General features: G+C 49.3%; 10 protein-coding genes across 10 annotated transcripts; 5 read left to right on the top strand and 5 right to left on the bottom strand.

Moving 5' to 3' along the window:
• Positions 1 to 1,356: 1,356 nt before the first annotated feature.
• On the bottom strand, positions 1,357 to 3,836 carry A1O9_10698 (uncharacterized protein; the record flags this gene model as incomplete). The annotated part of the gene is made up of 2 exons (XM_013400386.1): positions 1,357 to 2,814; positions 3,012 to 3,836. The coding sequence occupies 2 exons, from the start codon at positions 3,834 to 3,836 to the stop codon at positions 1,357 to 1,359; spliced, it is 2,283 nt and encodes a 760-aa protein (XP_013255840.1).
• Positions 3,837 to 4,786: 950 nt separating this feature from the next.
• A1O9_10697 (uncharacterized protein) lies at positions 4,787 to 5,803 on the bottom strand (the record flags this gene model as incomplete). The annotated part of the gene is made up of 3 exons (XM_013400385.1): positions 4,787 to 5,184; positions 5,345 to 5,481; positions 5,577 to 5,803. 3 exons carry the CDS (start codon positions 5,801 to 5,803, stop codon positions 4,787 to 4,789), a joined length of 762 nt encoding a protein of 253 aa, XP_013255839.1.
• Positions 5,804 to 7,914: 2,111 nt separating this feature from the next.
• Positions 7,915 to 8,524, top strand: A1O9_10696 (dynein light chain LC8-type; the record flags this gene model as incomplete). The annotated part of the gene is made up of 4 exons (XM_013400384.1): positions 7,915 to 7,960; positions 8,086 to 8,285; positions 8,341 to 8,410; positions 8,460 to 8,524. 4 exons carry the CDS (start codon positions 7,915 to 7,917, stop codon positions 8,522 to 8,524), a joined length of 381 nt encoding a protein of 126 aa, XP_013255838.1.
• Positions 8,525 to 9,389: 865 nt separating this feature from the next.
• Positions 9,390 to 9,569, top strand: A1O9_10695 (uncharacterized protein; the record flags this gene model as incomplete). Its single annotated transcript, XM_013400383.1, has 1 exon — positions 9,390 to 9,569. A coding segment is annotated over one exon (180 nt), but the record flags the coding sequence as incomplete, so codon positions are not given.
• Positions 9,570 to 11,195: 1,626 nt separating this feature from the next.
• A1O9_10694 (uncharacterized protein) lies at positions 11,196 to 11,840 on the bottom strand (the record flags this gene model as incomplete). Its single annotated transcript, XM_013400382.1, has 2 exons — positions 11,196 to 11,599; positions 11,684 to 11,840. 2 exons carry the CDS (start codon positions 11,838 to 11,840, stop codon positions 11,196 to 11,198), a joined length of 561 nt encoding a protein of 186 aa, XP_013255836.1.
• Positions 11,841 to 13,206: 1,366 nt separating this feature from the next.
• A1O9_10693 (uncharacterized protein) lies at positions 13,207 to 14,001 on the top strand (the record flags this gene model as incomplete). Its single annotated transcript, XM_013400381.1, has 1 exon — positions 13,207 to 14,001. The coding sequence occupies one exon, from the start codon at positions 13,207 to 13,209 to the stop codon at positions 13,999 to 14,001; it is 795 nt and encodes a 264-aa protein (XP_013255835.1).
• A 590-nt stretch (positions 14,002 to 14,591) lies between these two features.
• A1O9_10692 (uncharacterized protein) lies at positions 14,592 to 15,857 on the top strand (the record flags this gene model as incomplete). The annotated part of the gene is made up of 4 exons (XM_013400380.1): positions 14,592 to 14,697; positions 14,785 to 14,939; positions 15,044 to 15,716; positions 15,799 to 15,857. The coding sequence occupies 4 exons, from the start codon at positions 14,592 to 14,594 to the stop codon at positions 15,855 to 15,857; spliced, it is 993 nt and encodes a 330-aa protein (XP_013255834.1).
• A 1,524-nt stretch (positions 15,858 to 17,381) lies between these two features.
• On the bottom strand, positions 17,382 to 18,557 carry A1O9_10691 (uncharacterized protein; the record flags this gene model as incomplete). The annotated part of the gene is made up of 1 exon (XM_013400379.1): positions 17,382 to 18,557. One exon carries the CDS (start codon positions 18,555 to 18,557, stop codon positions 17,382 to 17,384), a length of 1,176 nt encoding a protein of 391 aa, XP_013255833.1.
• A 603-nt stretch (positions 18,558 to 19,160) lies between these two features.
• Positions 19,161 to 19,520, bottom strand: A1O9_10690 (protein transporter SEC61 subunit beta; the record flags this gene model as incomplete). Its single annotated transcript, XM_013400378.1, has 1 exon — positions 19,161 to 19,520. A coding segment is annotated over one exon (360 nt), but the record flags the coding sequence as incomplete, so codon positions are not given.
• A 2,283-nt stretch (positions 19,521 to 21,803) lies between these two features.
• On the top strand, positions 21,804 to 22,703 carry A1O9_10689 (uncharacterized protein; the record flags this gene model as incomplete). The annotated part of the gene is made up of 1 exon (XM_013400377.1): positions 21,804 to 22,703. The coding sequence occupies one exon, from the start codon at positions 21,804 to 21,806 to the stop codon at positions 22,701 to 22,703; it is 900 nt and encodes a 299-aa protein (XP_013255831.1).
• Between the last annotated feature and the right edge of the window lie 233 nt (positions 22,704 to 22,936).

Genomic DNA, 22,936 nt, shown 5'->3' with positions numbered 1-22,936 from the left:
GGAAACGGTCGAGAACTTGAATATGGCTTGAAACCTGTTTACGTTCCCTTTTCTCACCAGTAGCCTGGAGTATCCATTCTGCAATAAGCATATTTCGCCCAAATAACCGGCTTCGTTGAGAGTACTTCTTTCGGCCCATCGGTGGGATATGAGTGAGTGCTTTGGAGAGATTAGCGACCTGCCTGTGAGTGAGACAGAGACCCTACCATCTTGAAATGCAGCCTCAACTTCAGCAGACCAAACCGGTTTCCCATCGTCACCGAATTCTTGCCTCTGTCGTCCCAACCACTCAAGGTATTTGGGATTTTGAAGGAAAGGTCTCTTTGGGTCATAGAATGTTTTTTGTCGATATACCCTGGCGGTATCTATCTTGATGTCTGTGTCGACTTCATGATCAGGGCCATCATTTGAACCCAGTTTCACAGCCGGGATAGGAAACTGAGGCACTTGTTCTAGAAGATCCGGCGACTGGTTTTCAATACCATCTCGAGTGTCGACCAGCAAGGACTGGGCATTGCTAGGGGGAACTCCCAGCGGAAGACTGGCGGAACGCATGCCCACAACTTCAGGCACAGAGGTAACAGTATAATCCATCAATGCGTTGTGCGCCCAGTGCGTCCTCAAAAATGCTAGAGAGAATGGGCGGGAAAAATGCACTCAAGAGCAGTGAACAAGAACAAAAACTTTGGAATGGATGTCATGGAATGCTGGAGGAAGGACAGGATATTGAACATTGACAACATTATATGAATAGGTAGTACACACACTAGATGCTCGTGCACACCATTCTTCCCCCCATAGTGAGATTGGCCAGTGATGCTTTGATTTCAGACTCACGGACATTTGACGAGAGCTCCGTCCAAGGAAACCGCATCCAAGCAAGACATGCAATTTCACGACAGAGGGTTCGTTTGCAATCCTTACCGCGTTGGCCCGAGATGTCAAGAAAGGATGATGCAAGGGGTAGGAAACAGGCAACATTTGCCCATGGCAAGGGTGAATCTCGAGGGAGGATGAGACTGTTAGTAACCGGGAGATAGACGAATTACCTTTTCGCCAAATGGCGATGTAACGGAAGGATGCCTTGATCATGAGGCTCGAATTATGTCGCATCATGACATGGAGTTCATCGCTTGATACAACAAAGTCATACTCCGTCGTGAAAACATTTGAAAGGCTCTTCAAGGGCATCTCTAGACAAATGTTCTACGACGATGTAGCTGAGAGTTGAGAAACTATTCCCCAGGGTTGATTATTCTGCTCGAAATTGAACAACAAAGGCTTGGCTCTGATTCAATGATGTCCAGAGAAAATTGCATGGATGCCTGCAAGGGATGGCTTAATTTGGGAGGGCTTTCAGAGAGGCTCAACATCATCTCGTGCAGCATCAGCGTTAAATTTCTTCCGGGCCGAACCTGTCATCCTTTGGTGGGCCAACATATTTTCATGACCTTGGACTTTCCTTTCCATGGCCCGGATCTCGGCTTCAGGATCGACTATTTCACCCTCTGCAAAATCCAGGACGAGTCTACGTCCGAGCAGATGGGTGTTGCTGAGAGCATCCATCGCATTCTCAGCTTCTTTCGCAGTAACAAACTCGGCGAAGGCAAACCCCCGGGCAGTGTTGTCGAACTTTCTAGGAAGGCGGACAGTTCTCAACTTGCCATAAGCACCAAACAATGCACGGATGTCCTTTTTAGATGCCTCGAAAGGAAGATTCTTGATGATGATCTTGGTATTCTTGGCATTAGATTTCTTCGAAGCGTCCTCTTTTCGTCTTTCTTCCGCCGCATCGGTGGGCTTTTGAGATGATTGGACGACGATTTCATGTCCCTCAACTATCCTTCCATTCATCGCCACTCTTGCAGCTTCGGCCTGGGACTTAGTGCGGAACTCAACGAAGCCGAAACCCATACTGAGTACTTCACCAGGCTTCTTGGCATCAGTCCTTGTTTTGACTTTAGCAGAGAGGAAACCAGAAAGGGGCTTGAAGGCTTCGGCAAGTCTGGTACTAGAGGTAGTGAAGTTGAGATTGCGAACGAACAATGTGGCCGAAGTGGTAAAAGAAGCATCTAGATCATCCGCCATTGTGTCCTCAACCGGTCGCGAACTATTTGGACTTCCCCAGAGACCCTCAGGTGCTTTCTCAACGAATAGCACGGATCCCTTCAGATTGCGATAGGCGAGCTTTTTGATTGCCAATGTTCCAGAGGAAGGTTCCTCGTACTGCACAATAGCCATTGTACCTGTGGGAGGAAATATTAAGCGACGAATCGTCCCATATTGACTCAGCATCTGTTGAAGCTCCTCAGAAGTTGTCCCGTATGAAAAGTTTTTCAACAGCAACGTGGAATCGTCCCGTCGCCGTGCCGTGAACGCATCTGGGTTCACACCTTGCGACTTTAGATAGTCCTTCGTTTCCTTGATCACGCTGGTCTCGGCATGGGCTTGTTTGACAGCGGCATCTGACGAGGACGGATCGAGCAAATCTGCTTTCGATACTCCAAGTCGATTTGCCACCGAGGCCAAAACGGCATCAGGATTCATGTACAAAGAATTCCAGCTAAAGCTGGAATTTGCCGTTTCTGTCTTACGCTTCAATGCCCGTTGTTGCTTCAGTGACAGCTTCGAGATTTCGAACTCATCCAGCTTGGATATCTTCTTGTCCGAGGCTGGAAGGATATGCATGAGTCTCCCTTGGAAGTCTCTGCCGTCCAATTCAAGCAAAGCTCTTTCAGCGTCCGAAGGTTCCACGAATTGTATGTATCCTAGACCTTTGCCGGATGAGGTTCGCGTGTCCGTCACGAGGTGTACCTATATGTAGTTCTGTCAGCCTACGCACCCAAAACGGTTCTTGGACATCATATTGTAGAGAATAAGAGTCAGAAGTGAGAAGCATCTACTAAAATACTCTTTCCCATTCACATCATACGCATTGAGCATAAGCTGTCCCTATCAGGAAATCATCACACAAGTGTAAGGGCATTGACAACAGAGACGTCTTGGCTTACCTCAGATATCCTTCCGTACGGAGAAAAGGTCGCGCGGATCGAGTCCTGTGAAGCATTGAATGGCAAATTACGGACAAACAACCGGGCATTCGCGATGGAGATTGCTGTCGTACCACTTCCAACTTCGTTGGGCGTAGGTTCAGCAATGTCCACCTCATTCACTACGTTGGAAGACTCGGTCGGCCGACTTAGGAGTGCTTCTGGACCTGTCGGCAGAGGGGTTGAATCCAAAGCACCGTCTTCAACAAGATCCAATAGCCGACTGGTTTTGCCACGTAGCCAGTCACTGTCCGATCCCTGAATATCTCTAGACCCTGCTTGGACATTGCCCGTACTGAGCAATTCTTCTTGAGTTGCATCTGCCGAACCTGCCTGCCTCTTCGAATCTTGCTGCGTTGGCTGTTGTTGATATGTTTGCTGCCGGGGTTTTTCGCCGTCATCGTATGCTTCTCGCTTCCGCTTCTTGAACTCGTTTTGCAGGCTTTCCTGCTTTCCGCCTGTCCGCCGGAGCGAAACAGGCGTTGCCTGTCCGGTCCCATCCCTCTTTATCTCAACAGGTCTTGCTAGAGTTACAGATATCTTGGACATCTTGACGAAAGATCTGTTGAAGTACTTGACGGCTGATGCTGCAGACTCATTATCCACAAAGCCAATGAAACCAATACGACGTTCCGGCACGACGTGGGAGTCAGTCACGGTGAATTTGGAGGAGAAGTGTGTGTGCAATTGTTCTGTTGTCATCGAAGGAGGGAGTCCAGAGACGAAGACTCGAGTTACAGACGAGTCTGGACTCTTGGATTGTACCGTGTCCGAAGTTTTCCTCATCTTCGTGGCCAGACAAAAGAAAGTGGTGTCAATCAGACCGTTTCTCTGAACTGGGGCCGAATGCAAGGGCAAGAAAAAATGTTTGTAGAAAGCCACCCGCAAGCTAATGCCAAGGTTTCAACGTCATTTGGGAGACGACCTTGACGCCGCCTTAAACATCGCCGGTCGCCTCCCGTATCCAATAACGTGATTGGAGCGAGTCCCCCTTACGATCCACGAGGGTGAGTCAGAGGTGATTCTGGACGTAGACCGACTCCCGTCTTATATCCAAAAAAAAACTTCCTATAATGTTGACTTGATATTCAATAGTTACATATGAAGGAGATTTCTCTTGTGAACAGCCTAATGGCGGTAATTTTTATCATTACACCCAGGAATCTCCTCCAATGGGCGAAAAATTGAACAATGACGCCTGCGCTGCTTCCTGAGCGAAAAACTGGTCGATTGCTTCCAGCGTGTCGTCCGGGACAAAGAAATTTTCTTCATCGACCATTTCAACGGCATAGTCGGTTGAGTTTCCTCCCACAATCCTTGCAATTTCCTTTAATCTCTCCACCAGCAGGTGGAAGATGTCGGGCAGTCGCCGAGGCGGAACAAGCTGTGATCCGTGACTCATAACCTCCTCCAGTCTTTGAGAGAGCTTCAAAATCATCTCTTTGAAGTCTTCCATGGCTGAAATCCGAGAGTTGTTCCATGCTTCGTCTCTAACCGTCAGCAGGCGAGAGAATATAAGCAGTGAGTGTCCGAGTTGCAACCAAATCGGATATGGCAAAGAGAAGATAAGGTTTGGCGAGACGGTAAGGAAGCATTTGGTCATCGCTTTCGTCGCTGACCAACAAGACGATAGAAGAGCATGACGATTTAAAGCAGGCGTTCCTGGAGAGAACGAGTTGTTGGCGTGGAGAAATCCGCCCGTGCAACTGCTGAAGATCCTGTCCTCCAGTGCAATTTTATAAAGATGTACCTGTACCGTATGGTAGGATACTACCATCAACACTGCTGAGTGTTAAACAACTCTCCGAATTTCCGTTGACGACACCGTCCTGTCTAGAGGAAAGTGTATTTGGTAATGGGGCATCAGTCTCACCTGCTTGAGGAATATCCAGGCGAAGAGTTGTTCCAACCTCTCGCAGGTCTCTCTCCAATGAGGCCATGCCCATGGACAAGAGCGTTGAAAACTCGGATGCACTTTCGAGAGCTTCGTTGTACAATGTTGTCCTGCTTTCATCTGCTATACGCTGTATTCGAACAATTTGCACTAGATAGATGTCTGTAGGATATTCCATGGTCTCTTCGAGAATTCGGCAACAATTGTCTGCATACTTCCCAAATTTCAGGGCGTCAAACTCTGTACTACATGTAGTGAATCTGACAAATCACAAGTCAGCGCACCGTGGAAAATCGAGGGCCGAAGTCACAATCAACGAACACTGATCTGAGCCAAAGTGCACCCAATAAGACCCGCCTTTCTGCTAGTGTCCTAAGGTTTACGTTGGATGTAGAAATACCAATGGCACTGACTCCTCCCGGACTAGTATTTGATATTGTATTTGGCTCTTTGTCCAGGCCGAGCTCAGTTACAAGTGCCATGATCATGTGTATCACTCGAACAGATGGTGTGCCAAGTGCCAGATGAACATGGTTCCTACAGAATTCAGCAAGTTAGATTAACGTAGGGAAGAAGAGGCAAAAGTCTCTGTTAAGGAAATCGCATATATGATTCGGATTTTTAGTACTTACCAAGCCAGGTAAACCAGTAGTCCCTCAAGCACTCCCAAGTCCTGTTGTGAGGATATCATAAATCTGCGACTGACCTCTTCTCGAATAACTTTCACAAGTTTCAATTGCCTCTCAACGTTGTTCTGACTCGCGACTACAAGAATTGCCAGATAAAGTATTGGCCTCTCCTGAAGCAGGCTGGATGGAGTCGCGCTGGGTAGGATGTGGACAAACGGGAACAGAGGCATCATCTCTGTACGAAACATGTCGAGCAACGAGCTGGCTTCCTGTGTATCTGTCGGAAGAATGTCGCTGATAGGAGAAACAGCAGTGTCACCGATTGGGGGACTGCTACCTTGACTGCTAAAATTCGAGTTGGGAGATCTACTTCGATGGGTGTTGGAGTATGTTGAAAGGAGCTGAGTCATTGAGTCTACTTTCGATTCCAAGCGAAGGATATCTCTTTTGGGCAAATAAGCCTATTTTCGCTCGGCGCGCTTTTGAGACTTACGATTTGCTGTTAGGTCGATGATTGGGAGATTTATGTTGTTGACTGCCATGTTGTTGGATCGTGCATCCCTTGTTTAATCGCTGACATCTTTGATATTGACCATCAGTTCAAAAGCCTCGCACATATCGCAATATTGGACCGTACCGCTTGCATTTGCTTGCTCCATAATCCAATTCACATTTGGACTTCGCCTTCGCGCAAGTCTGGCAAGCTTTCAACTCCCTTAGCCTTGGTCGCGTGAAACTCATGATATGATTTAGGCTTCATGGATAGTGAATTTACGGTTCGGCAAGCAGAAGCCCGGTTTGGATGTTATATGTTGACCTTCAGGGCATACAAGGATTAAAGCCTAATGACTGAAGCATGTATTCTGATAGATTTCGGGTCTTGGTGTGTTGTCGGGTCCGGGGGCCTTAAAAGCCGCCAGGCAGCAATTAAAACAACCTCCTCAGCAAACATCAAGTTTGTACTCGACCTAAAATTGTCGACAGAGTGTGACAACGACTCAGGGGCACTTGTTTGGGGCCAGCCTCTGCGAATAAGTAAATAGCTCTGTCGCAAACGGGGCATGCGGCTATGTAGTTCTTGTGTTCAAATACGCGGACTAAACACAACTAGGAGGATGATTATTTAGGCAGGCGAAATTTCAACGATATACGAGTAATATCAAATCCCGAGTGATTGGTGCAGAACGACTGCGCCTGCATTGCGTAATCAGGGATTTAAGGAGACTAAGCACTTAGACAAGGGTTGCAGGCCGCTGACCCTGAATGAACTGTGGGTAGTTGATTCTTGGTTCAGGGCAATGTACGGGATACGGAGGACGAAATACTCGGCTATGTAGATCAATACTGTTTCAGAGTCTACCAAGAAGTCGAGCCAAGGAAGGGAGCTTGGATTAGAGGATGGCACATTTGTGAGGACATGGCTTGCGCCCTCTACACACTTATCATATCAACTTCATAAAGACCTCATATGAAGGGGGCCCTTCGTCTTGGCAGTTACGTGGAATGTTTCAGAGATAGCCCTGTTGTGAAAATCTTAATTCAACTCCTGTCCTGACAAAGGCGAGTTTGGCCACAGGCTGACCATTTGTCTCGACTAACTCCAGGGGACTGGCCTCGCTTTTACTTATATGAGGTAGCTCCTTTGTCATTAAGGGTGGAGAATTAGGACCCCACAAGGCGCAGCACTTGGGCGACCCAACCGAGTGGATTTTCGATCAATCCAGCCTATCGCAATCAAAATACCCTTCCAGGCGGTTACTAACACAGACGAGCCACTGTGTGTTGCAAGTAAACAAGACTTCAAGAAAACGTTCTCAAATACCAAATCTAATTAATTTGCAACTCGAAATAGGCCTTTGCAGCCTGGGGCTCTGGGCCATCCCACCGATTAGTTTGCGAACAACATACGGTAATCAGCAGCCGGACACGCTTGGTACATGGACGCAACTCACACCTTTGAAGCGCTCGGCCGCAAGGAATGCAGAGCCATAAAAAGCTATTACCATGTGGTAAATCTCAGAGCTGATACCAGATTCAGTGCTTATGCAAGAGCACCCTAAAAGCTAGACATTCTTCGGGCCAACAACCCAGGAGGAGTGTACAGCACAGACGGTCAGGCGTAGTAGATGGTGATGGAAAAAATTAAAGCGGCACCTGTAAATCAATCCCCGTCACGTGATACTGCCGAGTTAGGTAAGTGCGCCGGGCGGGCACCAAATGTTAATGATCTTAGGAGAACAACAACCAGGCCTCCATAGGAGGACCTTTGGCTTCATCACTTTTAAAATCACTGTCTCGACTCGGTTCAAAGTGCCCCACATCCTTAACTCATACAGTCATCATGGCGTCAACAGAAAATGTTCCTGAGAAGAAGGTCAAGTTGGAGCGTGAGTGATCGCATGCCAGTATGGGCATTGACTAACGACAATGCAGCCCAGATCAAGTCAGTGGACATGGTTAGCACAGAGACCCTACCACCGAGCGATCGATTAGAACCTAACATGATTTGAAGAGCGAGGATATGCAGCAGGAAGCCATCGAAGTTGGTACGGTTCCGTACATGGATATCTTATGGCGCATGCGAATACTGACGGACTGGTAGCCCAAGAAGCAATGGAGAAATTTAGTGTAGAGAAGGTGAGAGAGATGGAACTATACATGGTTTCCGGTACTAATGGAGAGAAGGATATCGCACAACACATCAAACGAGAAGTATGTCCGAGGATGACCAGGCATTGACCGCTCATGCTGACATGGCTAACCCCAGTTCGACTCCAAGAAGGGTGCGACATGGCATTGCATAGTAGGGAGAAACTTTGGCAGTTTTGTGACGCATGGTGAGGAGTGTGCCGTTGTTCGACTGGGTTTTTGCTGACAAGGCTGCAGAAACTAAGCACTTTATCTACTTCTACCTTGGCCACGTTGCCATTTTACTTTTCAAGACCCAATGAGCGAGAGAGCGCGAGACGAAGCCTGCGATGAACTCGAATGCATGTTTGTTATTCTTCGGCGCTGTATTTGCAATCGCAGGAGCAAAATGGAACCAGCCATGACCAACATGGCCATGGGGACGGTGTCTTGAATACTGCCCACGGCGGGAGGGACTTGTAACATTCCGCAATGAGCTCAAAATGTGAGAGAACAGTACATAGGATCCAGAATCTGGTCGGGCTCTGGGAATTCTCGAGATGCCGTGAATACATGATGTCCATTCTTGAGGGTTGAGCGAGAAACCTCGTTCTGATGCAGTGTTTCACGTACTCCACACGGAAATCGACTTCCGAGTATTAGGACCAACGACACAAGGCTTACAAGGCTGTGGCGTGACAAGTGTTTGCCTCTCCGACTCAGTTGTTGATGGACCAATGACTCGGTATGATGCAAAGAGGGCTATGCCAAGCACGCCAAGACCTCAACATCACGAGTCACGCGTCATCGCGTCTGCATCGCCACACTCCGTGCAAGACCCTCATGCACTTCCCCGTGGACGCCTTCACTGGCCTCGGGCTGCTTTCTCCGCTGGGCTGCATGCTGCATTACCAGTAAATAATCAAACATAATCTATTTTCTTTTGACGCCTCTGTGCCAACAAAAGCCTTGGGCTGCTCCCAACCAGCTGCCTACTTCCGCCGATTCCACCATCTCCACCATTCCCTCTTCTGTTCCTCGTGCCATCGACTCTTGTGTACACGGAGCAGAAGCATAAGCATTAGCCGTACCTTGACATATCCATACCCGTTACATCTGAACCATGGCATTCTTCTTCGTGGTTGGCACTAAAGGCAAGCCGGTGCCCGGGACATCCCATGTCGCACCTGCGGCGAGCTAACAATCTACGCTTCTCCAGACTTTACCAAACCGCTCCCAGGCTACGAGGGTGTAACAGCGCAGTGCCATAACTGTGGAAATTGGGCCGCACATCCGATTCAGTCATGGGACTGGTTCACCTTCTGCTGGGTACCCGTCATCCCGCTGGGAAGCAAGCATAAAGATGTACGCGATTGATTACATTCCCATCGCCATCTCCACTAACCGCAGCTTCCAGATTGCCTGCTCTATCTGTCGCTTCCGTCAAGATATGAGGTATGTTTATGCGATCCATCACCGCCATGAAGGACCAAGTCCTTAACATGCTTGCCAGGAATCGACCCGATGTTGGGTCTCAGCAAGGCCAAGGTGGCGTAATGCCTCAGCAAGGACCGCCGCAAGGATGGAATAATGGACCTCCCCACGCATCTGGTGGTATGCCACCCGGGCAACAACATCATTACAAATGAAGAGAAGACGTCATCATTTCAGTTTTGTAAGAGTTAGGCGCTTGGAGTTCGCGAATCTGAATCGGTCCCCGGTCGATTGCCGCGCTGGCGAAGAGGGCGACGACGGTTTTATTTCTTTTGGACATGGGCCCTGCTTTGGATTAGCACAGCTCCATCTCCAAATCGAGTTTTCCCTACCGTCCTCGATGCTGTACTATCTCGAATTGGAAGCAGAGCGGGTTTGACATCACGTGCTATGATTCGCTTACCACAAAGAGTTGCGATAGTCAATGAAGTGGCTGGCGGAGTTGGATCATCTGATAATGCTTCTGGAACATTGCGCATACCGAAAGAAACCATACCAGACCTTTCCTAAATCTGACGTGTGGCCTGTCACTATGTGGCAGCTCAGCGCATCGACGCATTCTTGCCCGAATGCTCGGACTATCCAGATGAATCAATCGCTTGGGCCAAATACGGTGTTGCAATGGTGCCAGAACCTCATACCATCAATCCATCTATCGCTGGAAGAAATTGCCAAATATTTGATTTACCCCTCGGGTGCGGTACAACACCTCTCTCGAACCGTTGTATTTGCCGCAGACTTGCAATGTCTTCAATTCTTTACATAATTTAGCCATTAAATCTTGCACAGCTGCACACTGGATCCGATATAGTACTTCTTCCCAGGAGGTCGATTGGCAAGTTCGATCACGTGACCACGAGTTCTTTGGCGGTGACTGAGGGCAGAATGCCACCTACGAGAATAAATATCTCCATGACTCAATTCAATTTTCTTTTCCCTCCGCCGACGCGCCGCTCCCCAACCGCTGCGTTCTCTGCTACCTACGACGATGGATCCTGCGCTCAGCCGCAGTCGAGACTGTCTTGTTCACCTGCAGATGAGAAATTCGGAGTAATCTTCAAACATTGATCTGCGTCCTTCGACCGTGGCTAGCCCGCGAAGAAGAGACCACAGAACTGCCTGCGAGGGCCCGGCATGATTTGTACCGTGCTCGCAATCAGGCATCAGAAATTTACAGGGCTTCAAGGACACGCCGGCCCCGGCTGGTAATGCTCTTTGGAGGATTCCCTATGGAAGAGCCGTTGCGAAGATTGTTTGACACCTTAGTTGGTAAGGTGGACCTACTTTAGTGCAATCGCAGCGGGAGCTATGCAATCTTTTCCTCTTTACAGAGGATCAGGGCGCGGAACTTCAATTCGATTCCGATTACTCTGGGGGGCGGCGCATCCCTTTTCTCTTTTTGAGGTATGTTGTACAAAAAGACCTCTTCTACAAGATATGGGATGCTGCTAATAATCTGTGATTTTATCAACGTTGGGTTACCAGTCTCGTCCATTCGCCTCAATGGCCGTTGATACCGTTGACGCCGTTGACGCCATTCACCCCATTGGTCTCTGCCCTGGCTGCAAATTCTCTGAATGTTTCTAGATCGACCTGCCGCAATGCACTATCTTCTGTCGCCTCCAAGTGGACCTTTGGCACCCCGTTCCTGCTTATTCTTCCATCCCTGAAGGCGCCGAGTGCTTCCAACCACCGAGATGTGCACAAGCACCACTTGCAACCTTCTCTTAGTCCCGCCATGCGGAGGTCATTTCCTTGCGATGCTGAGTAGTCCAGGAACTCTTCTGTGACAACGCCTGCCACTGCATGATTCCCAAAATCCGCTGCACCAGTTCTGCAGTATCCATCACGATAGAACCCCGTCATCGGCTGATTTGAGAAGAAGGCGAGGGGTTGTCTGAAGACTAGAGGGATTTTCAGTACCGTCGAGACTAAATCGAGCAAGAGCACATTTCCCAGCGGTTCTGCTTGGGAATGGGCGGACATACCATTCAAGGACGACATCTTGGTCTGTTGCGCAGGTGGATGAGGTGGTAGAGGGGTCTTGTGCCCACCGAGAATCGGAACCTGAAGTACCTTTGCCCGGACCTTTTCCCCTTGGCTGAATGGGCGCAGTTGTCCAACAATTGACGTGGGCAACTTCATGAATAGATCTGGTGTTTGCTTACGAGAGTTTCAGCGTGGAGTGAGTCCTAGTCTTCAGACCTAGAGGTTTGCCGACATGCGAGGTGTCCTGCGGGTGGAGGACATTGGGGAAAGAGCCAAGCCATGACGTCAACAGTTTCTTCTTCATTTCGGCCATGATTATGGGGAAACCACCCACTGGGAAAGTGTCATCTCGGCGTCGGTAGAACTGTCTTTATCGCCATGATTCAATTACATCCGGCATAATTTGGTTTTCGCAGAGTACAGTACGCACAATGCCTCTTCTGGCTATGATGGTTGCTGTGGAAAGAAGCCATGTTCCATGTCCCATCTACAGTTCCATATTAAGACACCTGTGCAAGCAAAAATATTAAAATTTGACTTCTGCCTTGAATTTACAAATTGCTTCTTAATAGTACAGATGAATGGCTTGCTTTTCTACTCGAGAAATGCAATTTGCATTTGATAGAAAATGTTCATACGCCCATTGCTGAGAGACACCCCACGTGTCGCTCGGCAGCCGACCATTTTCTTCACATACGACCGCCAGCTTTCTGGCGAAGACAGTCAATACAGGGGCTTGAGGTCACCGTCCGGACATGATGATGTGCTGTGCATCCAATGGCAACTGATCAAAAATCGCGGTCCTTACAGTATATCTGGTCAAAATGACTGCAAAATCCTTCTTTCATCTCTGCTGGAGATCAAACTCAGCCATCTCGAAATGCTTGGAACATGAAGCACGTCTGCATTACGGTTCATGTTGATTGAAAGGGGCTATGTGCTGCCCGCTAACGAATTCCCATCTTCCATCAAGGTGCCGCCTGTAAAGTATCTGGGGATGACGATGTGAGAGTTTGCAACGATCCTTGGGACTGACATTTTGCAGCCTAAGAAGCCCCAGATGTGGGAACGAGAGACAATATCTTTGTTTGAGGTCAAAGCCATCCTGTCCCTGACGTACGACAAGGCACCAAGGTATGCGAGTGTTGGTTTCCGCAACGAGGATAGCTCGAGGCTCAAGCTTCCTAACAAAGACTACAACAGAAGGATGAGACTCAAAAAGTCATGCTGTTCCGGTCGTTACTGACCGACCGTGCTTGAGTGGGTTGAAGCTTCACGAACGTGTCAGCCAGAAATTGGCGCTGAACATTCACTACCAAGCTAGACGACATATAAATAACATTCTGTGGCTGCCTGTATAATGGGTGCCACCCCACCACCAGACCATCTGTTCTCGCGCGAGCACATACTCTATCTAGTCGCGCATGCAAGGAGAGAGCTTCTCTTGAGAGACCGTACCCAGTTTTCGCCAGGTTGGTTTCGCGATAAGTGCGACCATAGCAAGCCCAAAACGATCGACAAAATGTCTTCACAGAGTGGTTCTTCTGGCATCCGCAGAGATTGTTCCTCCCCGCCAATGATCGATCCCCTACAGCAACTGCCATTCAAACAAGACAGAAATCCTGGTTCAGAGATTTTGTACTCCAGACCTCCTTCAGAAGAACAGAGCCAACCTGATCTGAATGAAACTCAACAGCACATCGCCTCCAAGGAAAACTTCGGTCAGGCTACATCACCGCTAGCAAATATTGACACGCCTTCTTCCAACGCGGACGTTCCTTGGACACCACAAAACGCAAGCGTCGTTGAGGATGGGCTGACTCTAGCCGAGAATGGCGAGCCCTATGTTCCTATTGAGGACCAGGAGGAAGGTGTGAACGATGTAATGAGTGGTGCAGTAGGGATGCTGGACACGCCACTCACAGGAGACGCCTGTAACGAGAATAACTTCTTGCTGTCCCCAACCATGGTGGAAGCCCAGACGGTGATGCCATTCAAGTTACTAAGGGCACGGGATTTGCAGAAAATCTTTCCGATATACTTAGAAAACGACGATTCCTGGTATGCATTGCCGGAGAACTTTTATATCCCCGTATTCGGTCTTGTGCAGGCGGTTGTGGAGCTTCAATCGCTTATAACGGCGGGGAGTCAACACATTCCGGATGAAATTGTTATCTGCGCCCTGGCGAAACGTGGAGGCACTTCCAACGAGGAAGTCGTTTATCCGGAACAGATCGAGCCTCTGATTGACACCTCGGACCCCGATTTTGACTGGGAGTTTTGGGCGATCATGCGAGCACAGGGGACCCGACACTAGGCTAGGGGTTTGGGTGTGCCTACTTACCCGGTAGAGGGAGCACGGCATCAAGATCAGGGATAGGAGATCCGGTCAACAGTACATTGAAGTAGTGGGTCGGTGCAACCCTAGACCTCTTCTTCTCATGCTAAAGTCTTCAATGGCAAGCTTGTTGGAAATCACAATGAAATCTGGATGCGTGCCTCCATCTGTACGAGTAGTTGGTAGAGCCTTGAGCTGCTTGCGGCCAATGCCCGGTAGTTCCACCAATCAGATCTATTCTTGGCAAATAAACCAATCTAACCGAATTAATGCCTAGCCGCAGATAATTTCTCCAGCGCTCCTGCAACTTTCAAGTGCGAAGCTCCAAATTTCGAACAAGGCAAAAAGAAGGCTTTGCCTGCGCTGCCAGTGGAAAAGTCATTTCCAAGGGTTGCATAATCCTCTCCTCCATCCTCCATCTTCTATCCACATCTTCTTATCATTTTGACGCACTACGTCGGTTACTCTCAAAGCTATTCTCACCGACAGATTCTCTGTCCCTGATACTATCTCTATTCTCATTGTGACCCTTACCTGAGCAAGCTCGAACAACTTCCGATCAAGATCAGATGGCATTTGGTGGTGCACCCCGAGGCCGTGGTGGTGGTGGAAGAGGAGGCGCAGGTGGTCGAGGAGGGGGTTTCAGCCGTGGCGGCGCTCGTGGTGGTGGTAGAGGTACAGTTTTTCTTGTGCCGCAGGACGGACTGCGACAACATCTCTGGCGAGCGTGTTTGGACTAACCATCTTTTACCAACCTCGCAGGCGGTGGCTTCGGTGATAGAGGTGGTCGAGGCGGCGGCCGCGGTGGCGGCCGAGGTGGCGGCTTTGGTGCCCCAAGAGGCAGAGGCGCTCCTAGAGGCGGTGCTGGTGGAAGAGGTGGAAAGCCTGGCATGAGGGGTGGTGCGAAGGTCGTCATTGTAGGTTCCAAACTTCTCGAACCCAAGAGGCATCCAAGGCGACAAACCTTGCCTAAGCTTAGTCGGCATCAAACGCAAACTAACACATCGTTCCCAAAACACAGGAACCACATCGACATCCAGGCGTCTTTGTCGCTCGCGGCGGAAAGGAAGATCTTTTGGTGACCAAGAACCTCACACCAGGTGAATCAGTCTATGGCGAAAAGCGAGTCAGCGTCGACAACCCCACACCTGCTGTGACTGGGGAGGCCGACGCAGCCACTGCCCTGAAAACCGAATACCGAGTCTGGAACCCTTTCCGCAGCAAGTTGGCAGCTGGTATTCTGGGTGGGTTGGAAGAGATCTATATACGTCCTGGCTCTTCAGTACTCTATCTTGGTGCAGCCTCAGGCACATCCGTCAGTCACGTTGCAGACATCGTAGGTCCTACTGGACGAGTCTACGCCGTGGAATTCTCACACCGAAGTGGTCGAGATCTCATCACGATGGCTACCCATCGCACCAACGTCATTCCCATCATCGAAGACGCTAGACATCCCTTGCGCTACCGCATGCTCGTTGGTATGGTGGACGTCGTCTTTGCGGACGTTGCGCAACCTGACCAAGCTCGTATTGTCGGATTAAACGCACATTTGTTCCTGAAAGTTGGCGGAGGCATCCTGGTCTCAATCAAGGCCAACTGTATCGACTCGACAGCTAAGCCCGAAGTTGTGTTTGCAAATGAAGTCAAGAAGATGCGGGAGGAGCGGATTAAGCCCAAGGAGCAGCTCACGCTTGGTAAGTTTTCTGCCATTCTGCTTTCATTGGCTTTGCCATCTTTGCCATCAGGATTTCGTACTGACCAGCCATCTTCCAATAGAGCCTTTCGAGCGTGACCACTGCATAGTTTCAGGCGTCTATCAGCACAGCACCAATTGACCCGATACACCTAGAAATCTTGATGATCTTTGCAATTGAACAGTTCGCGGTGTATGAAAAATGACATGTATGTCCCAACACGGTGGGAGAAATGACACAGGGCGAGCTACTGCTCTAATGAGAGGTGAAATCGATACGCACGAATCAGGAATCGCAACTACGTGTCCGACTCTTAAAAGATTCCTTACCAGCAGAGGCATTCAAGATGACAAGCCGGAAAAATGCTGATCTGGATATCCAGTTTGGCGATCACAGAATCGGAATTGAGATCTCCAACCACTTTCTAACACATTGCCCATGGGAGTTATGCTGGAGTTCTGGGCGCTTGGAGAAAATCATACTGGCTGGGCCTGGAATAAGCAGGACAGAGCGAGAGGGAGGCGTCCAATGTATCTACCCGCGAAGCTACTCTTTCGATGCACTCCTCGGTTAGCCTCGGTTCGTGGGCCCGCCCTGACTGTGCAGATCAAGATCAATAGAACCTACGACATGGTATCGGCTTGGCTTACCTTCACGGGCTTCGAAATGAGTTGATGGGAAATAAAACCAAACGTTTACACGGTCCTCTTGACTTGAACATTGGGCTTCAATTTCTCTTCCCTGTAGTTTTCGTGACTACCCAAAGCCAGTGACAAGCATCCTCATTAATTCGTTGAAGTACCGCTCTCTGCGGCTCCTACTTGTACCCTCATGCGTGCAGTGGTTCTGCAGCCCTCGCCATTGCTGGAAGAATGCCAAGAGAACGCTCATGCTCTTCATCCTTAAACGTCGCCAGCGCCTTGTGAAGCATCCATGTATGTCTCTCCTAGTGCCTTTTGGCCATGGCCCATGGCCATGCCAGCGCCCGACCGCGCTCTCATGCTTGCTTCCCTCCACAAAAAAGCCAAACGAAAAAAGAGAAACAAGTGCAAAACCTACCCGTGATCATCGTCACTCATCCTAGAAAACACGGCTTCTTTAAAGGCTCACGCCTGTCTGCGCCTGATGCAAAGTCCATGCGCCATGGTAGCTCACTGATCGAATGAGAAGAATGCTTATGAAGACGAAAAGCTTGGGGGAAAGCAACATAGTGCCGTTGGAAGTAATGCAATGCGAGAACTTTTCCTTTTCGATGGTGCAGTTTGTGTAGTAATGCCGTGTTGTGATGGCGAAATGATGTGGAGATGCGGTTGTGATATCGCGAGTGTGTGCTCATCCCATCCCAACCCACGCACGAACCGACCACGGTTTACTGCGTCTATCTTGTGCGTGTCTGTTGGAATGTCTAGGGTATGGCTCCGGGATGTGACAGCCGCCCTTGGAGTAAGGATCATCAGCCTGAGCAGACGAAGTCGTGTACAGTGGCGAGTGACCTTGTTGGTTTGATTTGATCTTCCTTTTATTCCAACGAAGCGCGCCAATAACGGGGCGTTAACATGCGAGGCCATATGGTGTCACTTGCCCTCTTCGCTTCTCCTAGTTGTCGAAGTCTCATACCTTCACATATGCTGGGCATTTCATTAGCGACAAGTCCAAGCATTAATGTCATATTCTCCGGGAAGGAGAGCACTCACTCGCATCAATCTGACTGACCTGAGGCAAAGCCAGTCTAACCTTATTCCTGTACAGCGCCGGTCCAGCCAACTGTAGAGGGTTCATCTCAAAATATACCGTGTCGAGATGTTCTTTGTCTGCCAGCTCGCGCTCGACCTCTCGGAAATCACTGATTTTGTTGCTGGACGCCCATAACTCCTCAAGGTGCTTCAGGTGTCCGATGTGCTCAAGGCGGGTGATCAAGTTGTTGGAAATATCCAAGACTCGGAGTTTGTGGTTGTTGGATAGGGATGTAGGGGATATCTCGGTGATCGCGTTGTGGGATACATACAGTTCTTCGAGGTTTGTTAAGGAGCCTAGGCCGGAAATGGCTGTAAGGCGGTTGGATTTGATATCTAACAGGCGGAGGTTTGTGAGAGGTGTCAGGTTCTTGATCTCGGTAATCTTGTTCTTGCCTAGCCAGAGTTCCTGTAAGGCTCGCAGGGGTTCGAGGTTTTCAAGCTCTCGCAGTCGGTTCGCAGCCAGTTCGATCATGAGGAGATTGTCCAGGCCTTCAAGATTTTCGATCTTGGAGATGCGGTTCTGCACGAAGAAGAGTTCCTTCAACGTGTGGAGGTGGTTGAGGTGCTTGATGTGTTTGATCTTGTTGAAACTCAGGTCGAGGGTGGTCAGGACCTTGAAGTCATCGAGACCCTTGATATGGGAGATCAGGTTGTCATAGAGATCCAGCTCTTGTACGGTATCGCCCAGGCTGGGGGGAAATTGGATGGAAGAGATCTGATTTTGGCGCAGGCATAGTCTTTGCACTTTGGTGAAGCGTTCGAGTTTGAGGGCGGGAAGAGAGGCGATGCGGCTGTGGACCAGGTCGATGTCTTCAGTGGAAACGTCCATATCTTCCAGGAGATCTTCATCGGCCTCAATTTGGTCGACCGGAGGGGCGTCTGGGTCGGAATAGTCGGGATCACTGAGGATTTCCGGGTTGGACAGCACGGCGTTGCGGGGTTGCATGCGCAGTTTGCCATCCCATCCATTGCTGCTAACTAGAGGACCAGATGGGTGAGGTTGAGTTTCTTGGGTGGCTGGGAGTTCTATCTGAACCTCAGCCTGGGGTTTCTGCCCGTCAGGCTGAGAGATGCCATTCTGTGTCTGGATGTTGGGTTCGGTCATCATGAAGTGGGATGATGGACGATGGAGGGGGGCAGCAGGCTGAGGGTCCTACGCGGCCTAATACTCTATCGCAGATTCTTTGGACTGAGAAAGTTTGGAGATAATTAGGTTTGTAGCTCCTACCGTGGATCATATTCTTGTTGTTGTTTTGTAGAGGAGGAGGAAGAGGAGGAGGATCCATCACATGCAAGGCTCCAAGACGGTGCAAGAACAATATCAAATGCTGACTAATCCGGATTATTGTAAACGCGGGATGCGGTCTGGATGTAATTAAAATGCTACTCCTCGCATTTTAATCTAGCAAATATATCCAGTTAGATGTTCACAATAAAGACAAGAACAAGAACAAGGGCCAGGTCTAATCAATAGAGTCGACCAGGAGGGCTGATCATGCTGGAGTCTGCAATCTCCAACGGATCTCTTTGATCAAGAAGAAATAGTGTACACGTTGCCAGTGACCCACGATCCATGATCATGATGCTTTTGTCTCTGCCGCCAATAAATCTGCTCGCCTACCACAAAAGTACCCTTGCCGTTTATGAGAATCTCTTGGTGATCTTCGCGATAACTGTGAAGAGTTCAGAGTTAGCTGACATGTTTCATCCCAAGAGGAATATCGGATCGGAACATACGATGCAATGCCACTACGCTGAAAATAAATCCCAAACTCAAGAACAAGATCACCATAGGGTCCACCTTTAATCCAGGGCTCTCATCCGTGTATAACCTCAGCATGGTTCCGCTAGACCCGCCTGCGCCTGCGGAGCGTGTTGAGGCTGGCCGTGCATTTTTGACTGACTCCTTGTGATCGGCAGCTGCACGTCGACGGATGGCTGAACGCGGCCCTCCTGGAGGGGAGCCTGCGCGTGCAATTGAAGATCCGCTGGTCTTAGAAGCTGATGGTGTCGAATCTGCGCCAGACTCAGGACCCGAGGTCAGAGGCGAGGAAGGTCTCGGAGCAGCCTAGTCATGAGGTGGTTAGTATATAGTTCAACTGCCACGGCCTTCTTTTTGACGTGGAGCAACACAATGCAGGCCAAGTGGCAACTGGTGCGCAGCTATCCTGCGCAAACGGACGCTCGGGATGGAATGCATACCATAGTTGGTATTGTGGAGAGGGACTAGGAAGGTCTGGTCGCGTGAATAGCAGTGCAACTAGGTATTGGAGGTCCCCGATTTGTCGACGTAGGCACGAAATTCACAATGAGGTGACAAGAGAGTGAGAGTGAGATCTTGTGGAAAGAGATTAACGGCTGAATTGGTGATCTGGTCCTTCGAGAATCGCAGGTTGTGGACACTTTTGCTGTCAATTCAATTCAATCTAACCTGGGGAAAGTTCAGGCAGGGTCAGGGGCCATCGAATATTGCGCCGTAGCGATCATACGGTGAAGCTGGAAGCCCGCGCGTGCAACAGCCTTGGCATGTTTGTCCTTACACCCCTTTTTGCATATCTCTCAATATTTCTCAAATAGACAGTACTCGTCCGAGAGGATTCCAGCAATCGCGACCTCAATTCCATGAGCCAAGGTCGATTGATACGAAGAATTTGAGCTACTGACTCCAAAATTTGACGCAATCCATCGTTTGCCATCATTGTATTGACCAGATGTCACATGATAGGGCGGGACGCGCCTGCGATTGGCTCTCAGTGCTCGACTGCTATTCACAAAGCCACTCAACAACTCTCGCTCTTACACGTACTCATAGAACTAGAGCAAACATTATTTGATGGCTGTTAAAGCCTCCCCCACTGTCACTCACTGCGATGGGCTCGTCCATAGCTATGACAGCATATATATCCCACCAAGCGATCTTTATTTCCCCAACTAGGGCTCCGCCGACAGACTTAGCCGTGATGTCCATCACTGGTAGGCGGTGCTCTAAGCAAAAGCTCATGTGTCGAAATTATGGTTGTAGCTGTTTGCCATTCCGTTGACCCGGACTGACAATGGCTCGTGCCTGCGGTGCCAGTTGACGTTCAAGTACACATTGCTTCCACGAGGGAATAACAAATCAGATCCAAATTTCTCACCTTCCGTGAAGCATCTTTGCTAGGACAAAGCGACCTGTCTGATGTCCAGTGGCTGGGGAGTCAGGAGATGGCCGACAGGGCCAATGTCGTCTTCCATGGGTCCATGCATGAAGGCTAGGGAACCGCATAGTCTCTCTGACCATGTACCACATCTCCTGTTTAGAAACGACCATCAGCGGTGGTTTTGCCGCATTTTCAACACTTGCTCAATGCATTTGTTGCCACTGCGCTGGGTAATGCCTATACATATCTATTATATCGATCATTCGGAGGATTGCTGACCCATTATCGAAGCAACAATTCATCGAACTGCCACATCCTCTCGACGACATCGTTGCTGTAGATGTTGAATCTAGGAAATACTGAGATTTGGCCAGTTTAGGTCTGATTGCTGCCCTTGCCACTGCTAGGCAATGCTCATGACTCGACATTACTCCCTCATTCTAAGCCTTGCCATACCGGTTGCGGTCCACCACGCTTTGTCCTGTTAGTTTGGCTTTTCCATGACGATGGTAGCGGTCAAAGTTATCGATATACTTACCGCCCTATGCCCCATGGTTATGAGACTTCTCGAAGTGTCGTTATATTCACGGCCAGCCGATTCACGTTGAGGTGACAACCAGCATCACAAGCACTTCACAATGTCCCGCATCAACTTCTCGTGCGCCCTCAGAGGTCGGCTCTTGATTTGTACCTTCGCACAGAACCGTACCCAAAACCAAACCCCATCGAACAGGACTTGCTGTTGCTCGCGATCTACAGACACTCCCTCCATCACACCCCGATTGGTTTTCTTGTTTCGCCGTACTCAAATCGGTTCCCATAGAAGCAGGAGATGGCAATCATGCTCCCGGAAGGTCTGGCCAATAGTTACGCCCAGTCAAAGGTAGGCACCAACTCAATTGTCTCAAGGCTTGTCAGAATATCTCAACATTGCCGGTATAACCTGGAGAAAGATATGAGTGATAAAAGCTCAGTACCAGCTGCAAAACCTTTCAAGCTTAAAGGCAGAGAAAGGACGTTAGCCAGGCGCGCTGCGAGACAAGCAGCAGTGAAAACCGCAGATCGATCCATCGTTCGCCATGTCGTGTCAGTCAAGCATTTTCTTCCTATGATGAAGGCGATCATATCATCAATAAAACCTGCTATGGCTGTACCAGAAAGCTTGACAAGGATACTAGATCGAGCGATCATCCTTTAGCGTTGTGTGGGCAATGCCTATCGAAATTCTAGTAGTGATTCTTCTTCACAAGGACTTGACGAGTCAGAAGTCAGACTCAAGGCACATGTATTTTGTCGAAGTTCTCGAAAACGTCAAAGAACTGTTGAAGAGCAAAGACGATTCCCCGACAACCCCACCCAACCATGTTTCACCTGCCCGTTCCTCTGCGGAGGGGGTGGAGGAGAAATCATTGATGACAATCGCTTTGGACGCCCTCCATCTCAATGGAGATTCACAATCGAACTCCCTTCCCGAAGACCCTGACCGAACAAGCACATGCAAGCCAGATGATCAAGTCGAGTTTCATGGAGCGGATTGTTTCTCAGACTCGCAAGAGGCTCTGGTCGCCCTTCAGTGCCTCCTGAACGATTTGCTTGTACTGAGGAAAGTGATTCAGCGTTTTTGGGGAGATTACCAGAATGAAACCTTTGATCTAGTCATAGCTTCGACCATTACCAAAACTGCAATCGAGTTAGCTCGTCGAGTTAGCCCACCGGCTAGAAGATGGCTAGAAGATGACATGAAGATTCTAGCAACATGCGGAGGCGCGACCATTCTACTTCTCAAAATGCATGATCACTCTGTCCAGCCTATAGAGTCAATATTTGAGTGCGCCGAGGAAGAGGACGAATATCGAATTTCTGAGACGGAAGTTCCATTTCTATTGGCACCAAATAGCATGATCGACAGTTGCTTGAGCAAGAACGCCCTTGCCAATGTTCCGTGGTCGCGCTTACAAATAGTGGATTGCCTCTCGATACGACAGGAAGACCCACACTGGCGGAGACACAGAAACCAAAGATGGATAATCTCATCATTTCCCAGTTTCTCACAATGCCCAACATCCTGCCTCCAGTACAGAGCCGGTCCCGGAATGGACCTTGGAGAATGATGATATCACCCGAGGACTTTGCCATTTCATTCGGACAGGAGACATTCATTTATGGGTCTCCTTTGCAGCGCATGTCTATCTTCACATCTATTACATGGTTGGGTTAGATTTAGACCGCCATTTCAACGATCTTTGTAGAGTGGGAACAGGCATCTCAGAGTTAGTCAATCGGGCCGGGTGTTTTCTCTAGGAAAGGCGGTCCTTGGACCTGGCCAGTAGTGAGCTGGCCTCGC

This window comes from Exophiala aquamarina, assembly GCF_000709125.1.
Source record: "Exophiala aquamarina CBS 119918 chromosome Unknown aczIA-supercont1.14, whole genome shotgun sequence".
Lineage (NCBI taxonomy): Eukaryota > Fungi > Ascomycota > Eurotiomycetes > Chaetothyriales > Herpotrichiellaceae > Exophiala > Exophiala aquamarina.
The sequence above is the reverse complement of the archived record's forward strand: the minus strand, read 5'-3'. Positions and strand labels throughout refer to the sequence as shown.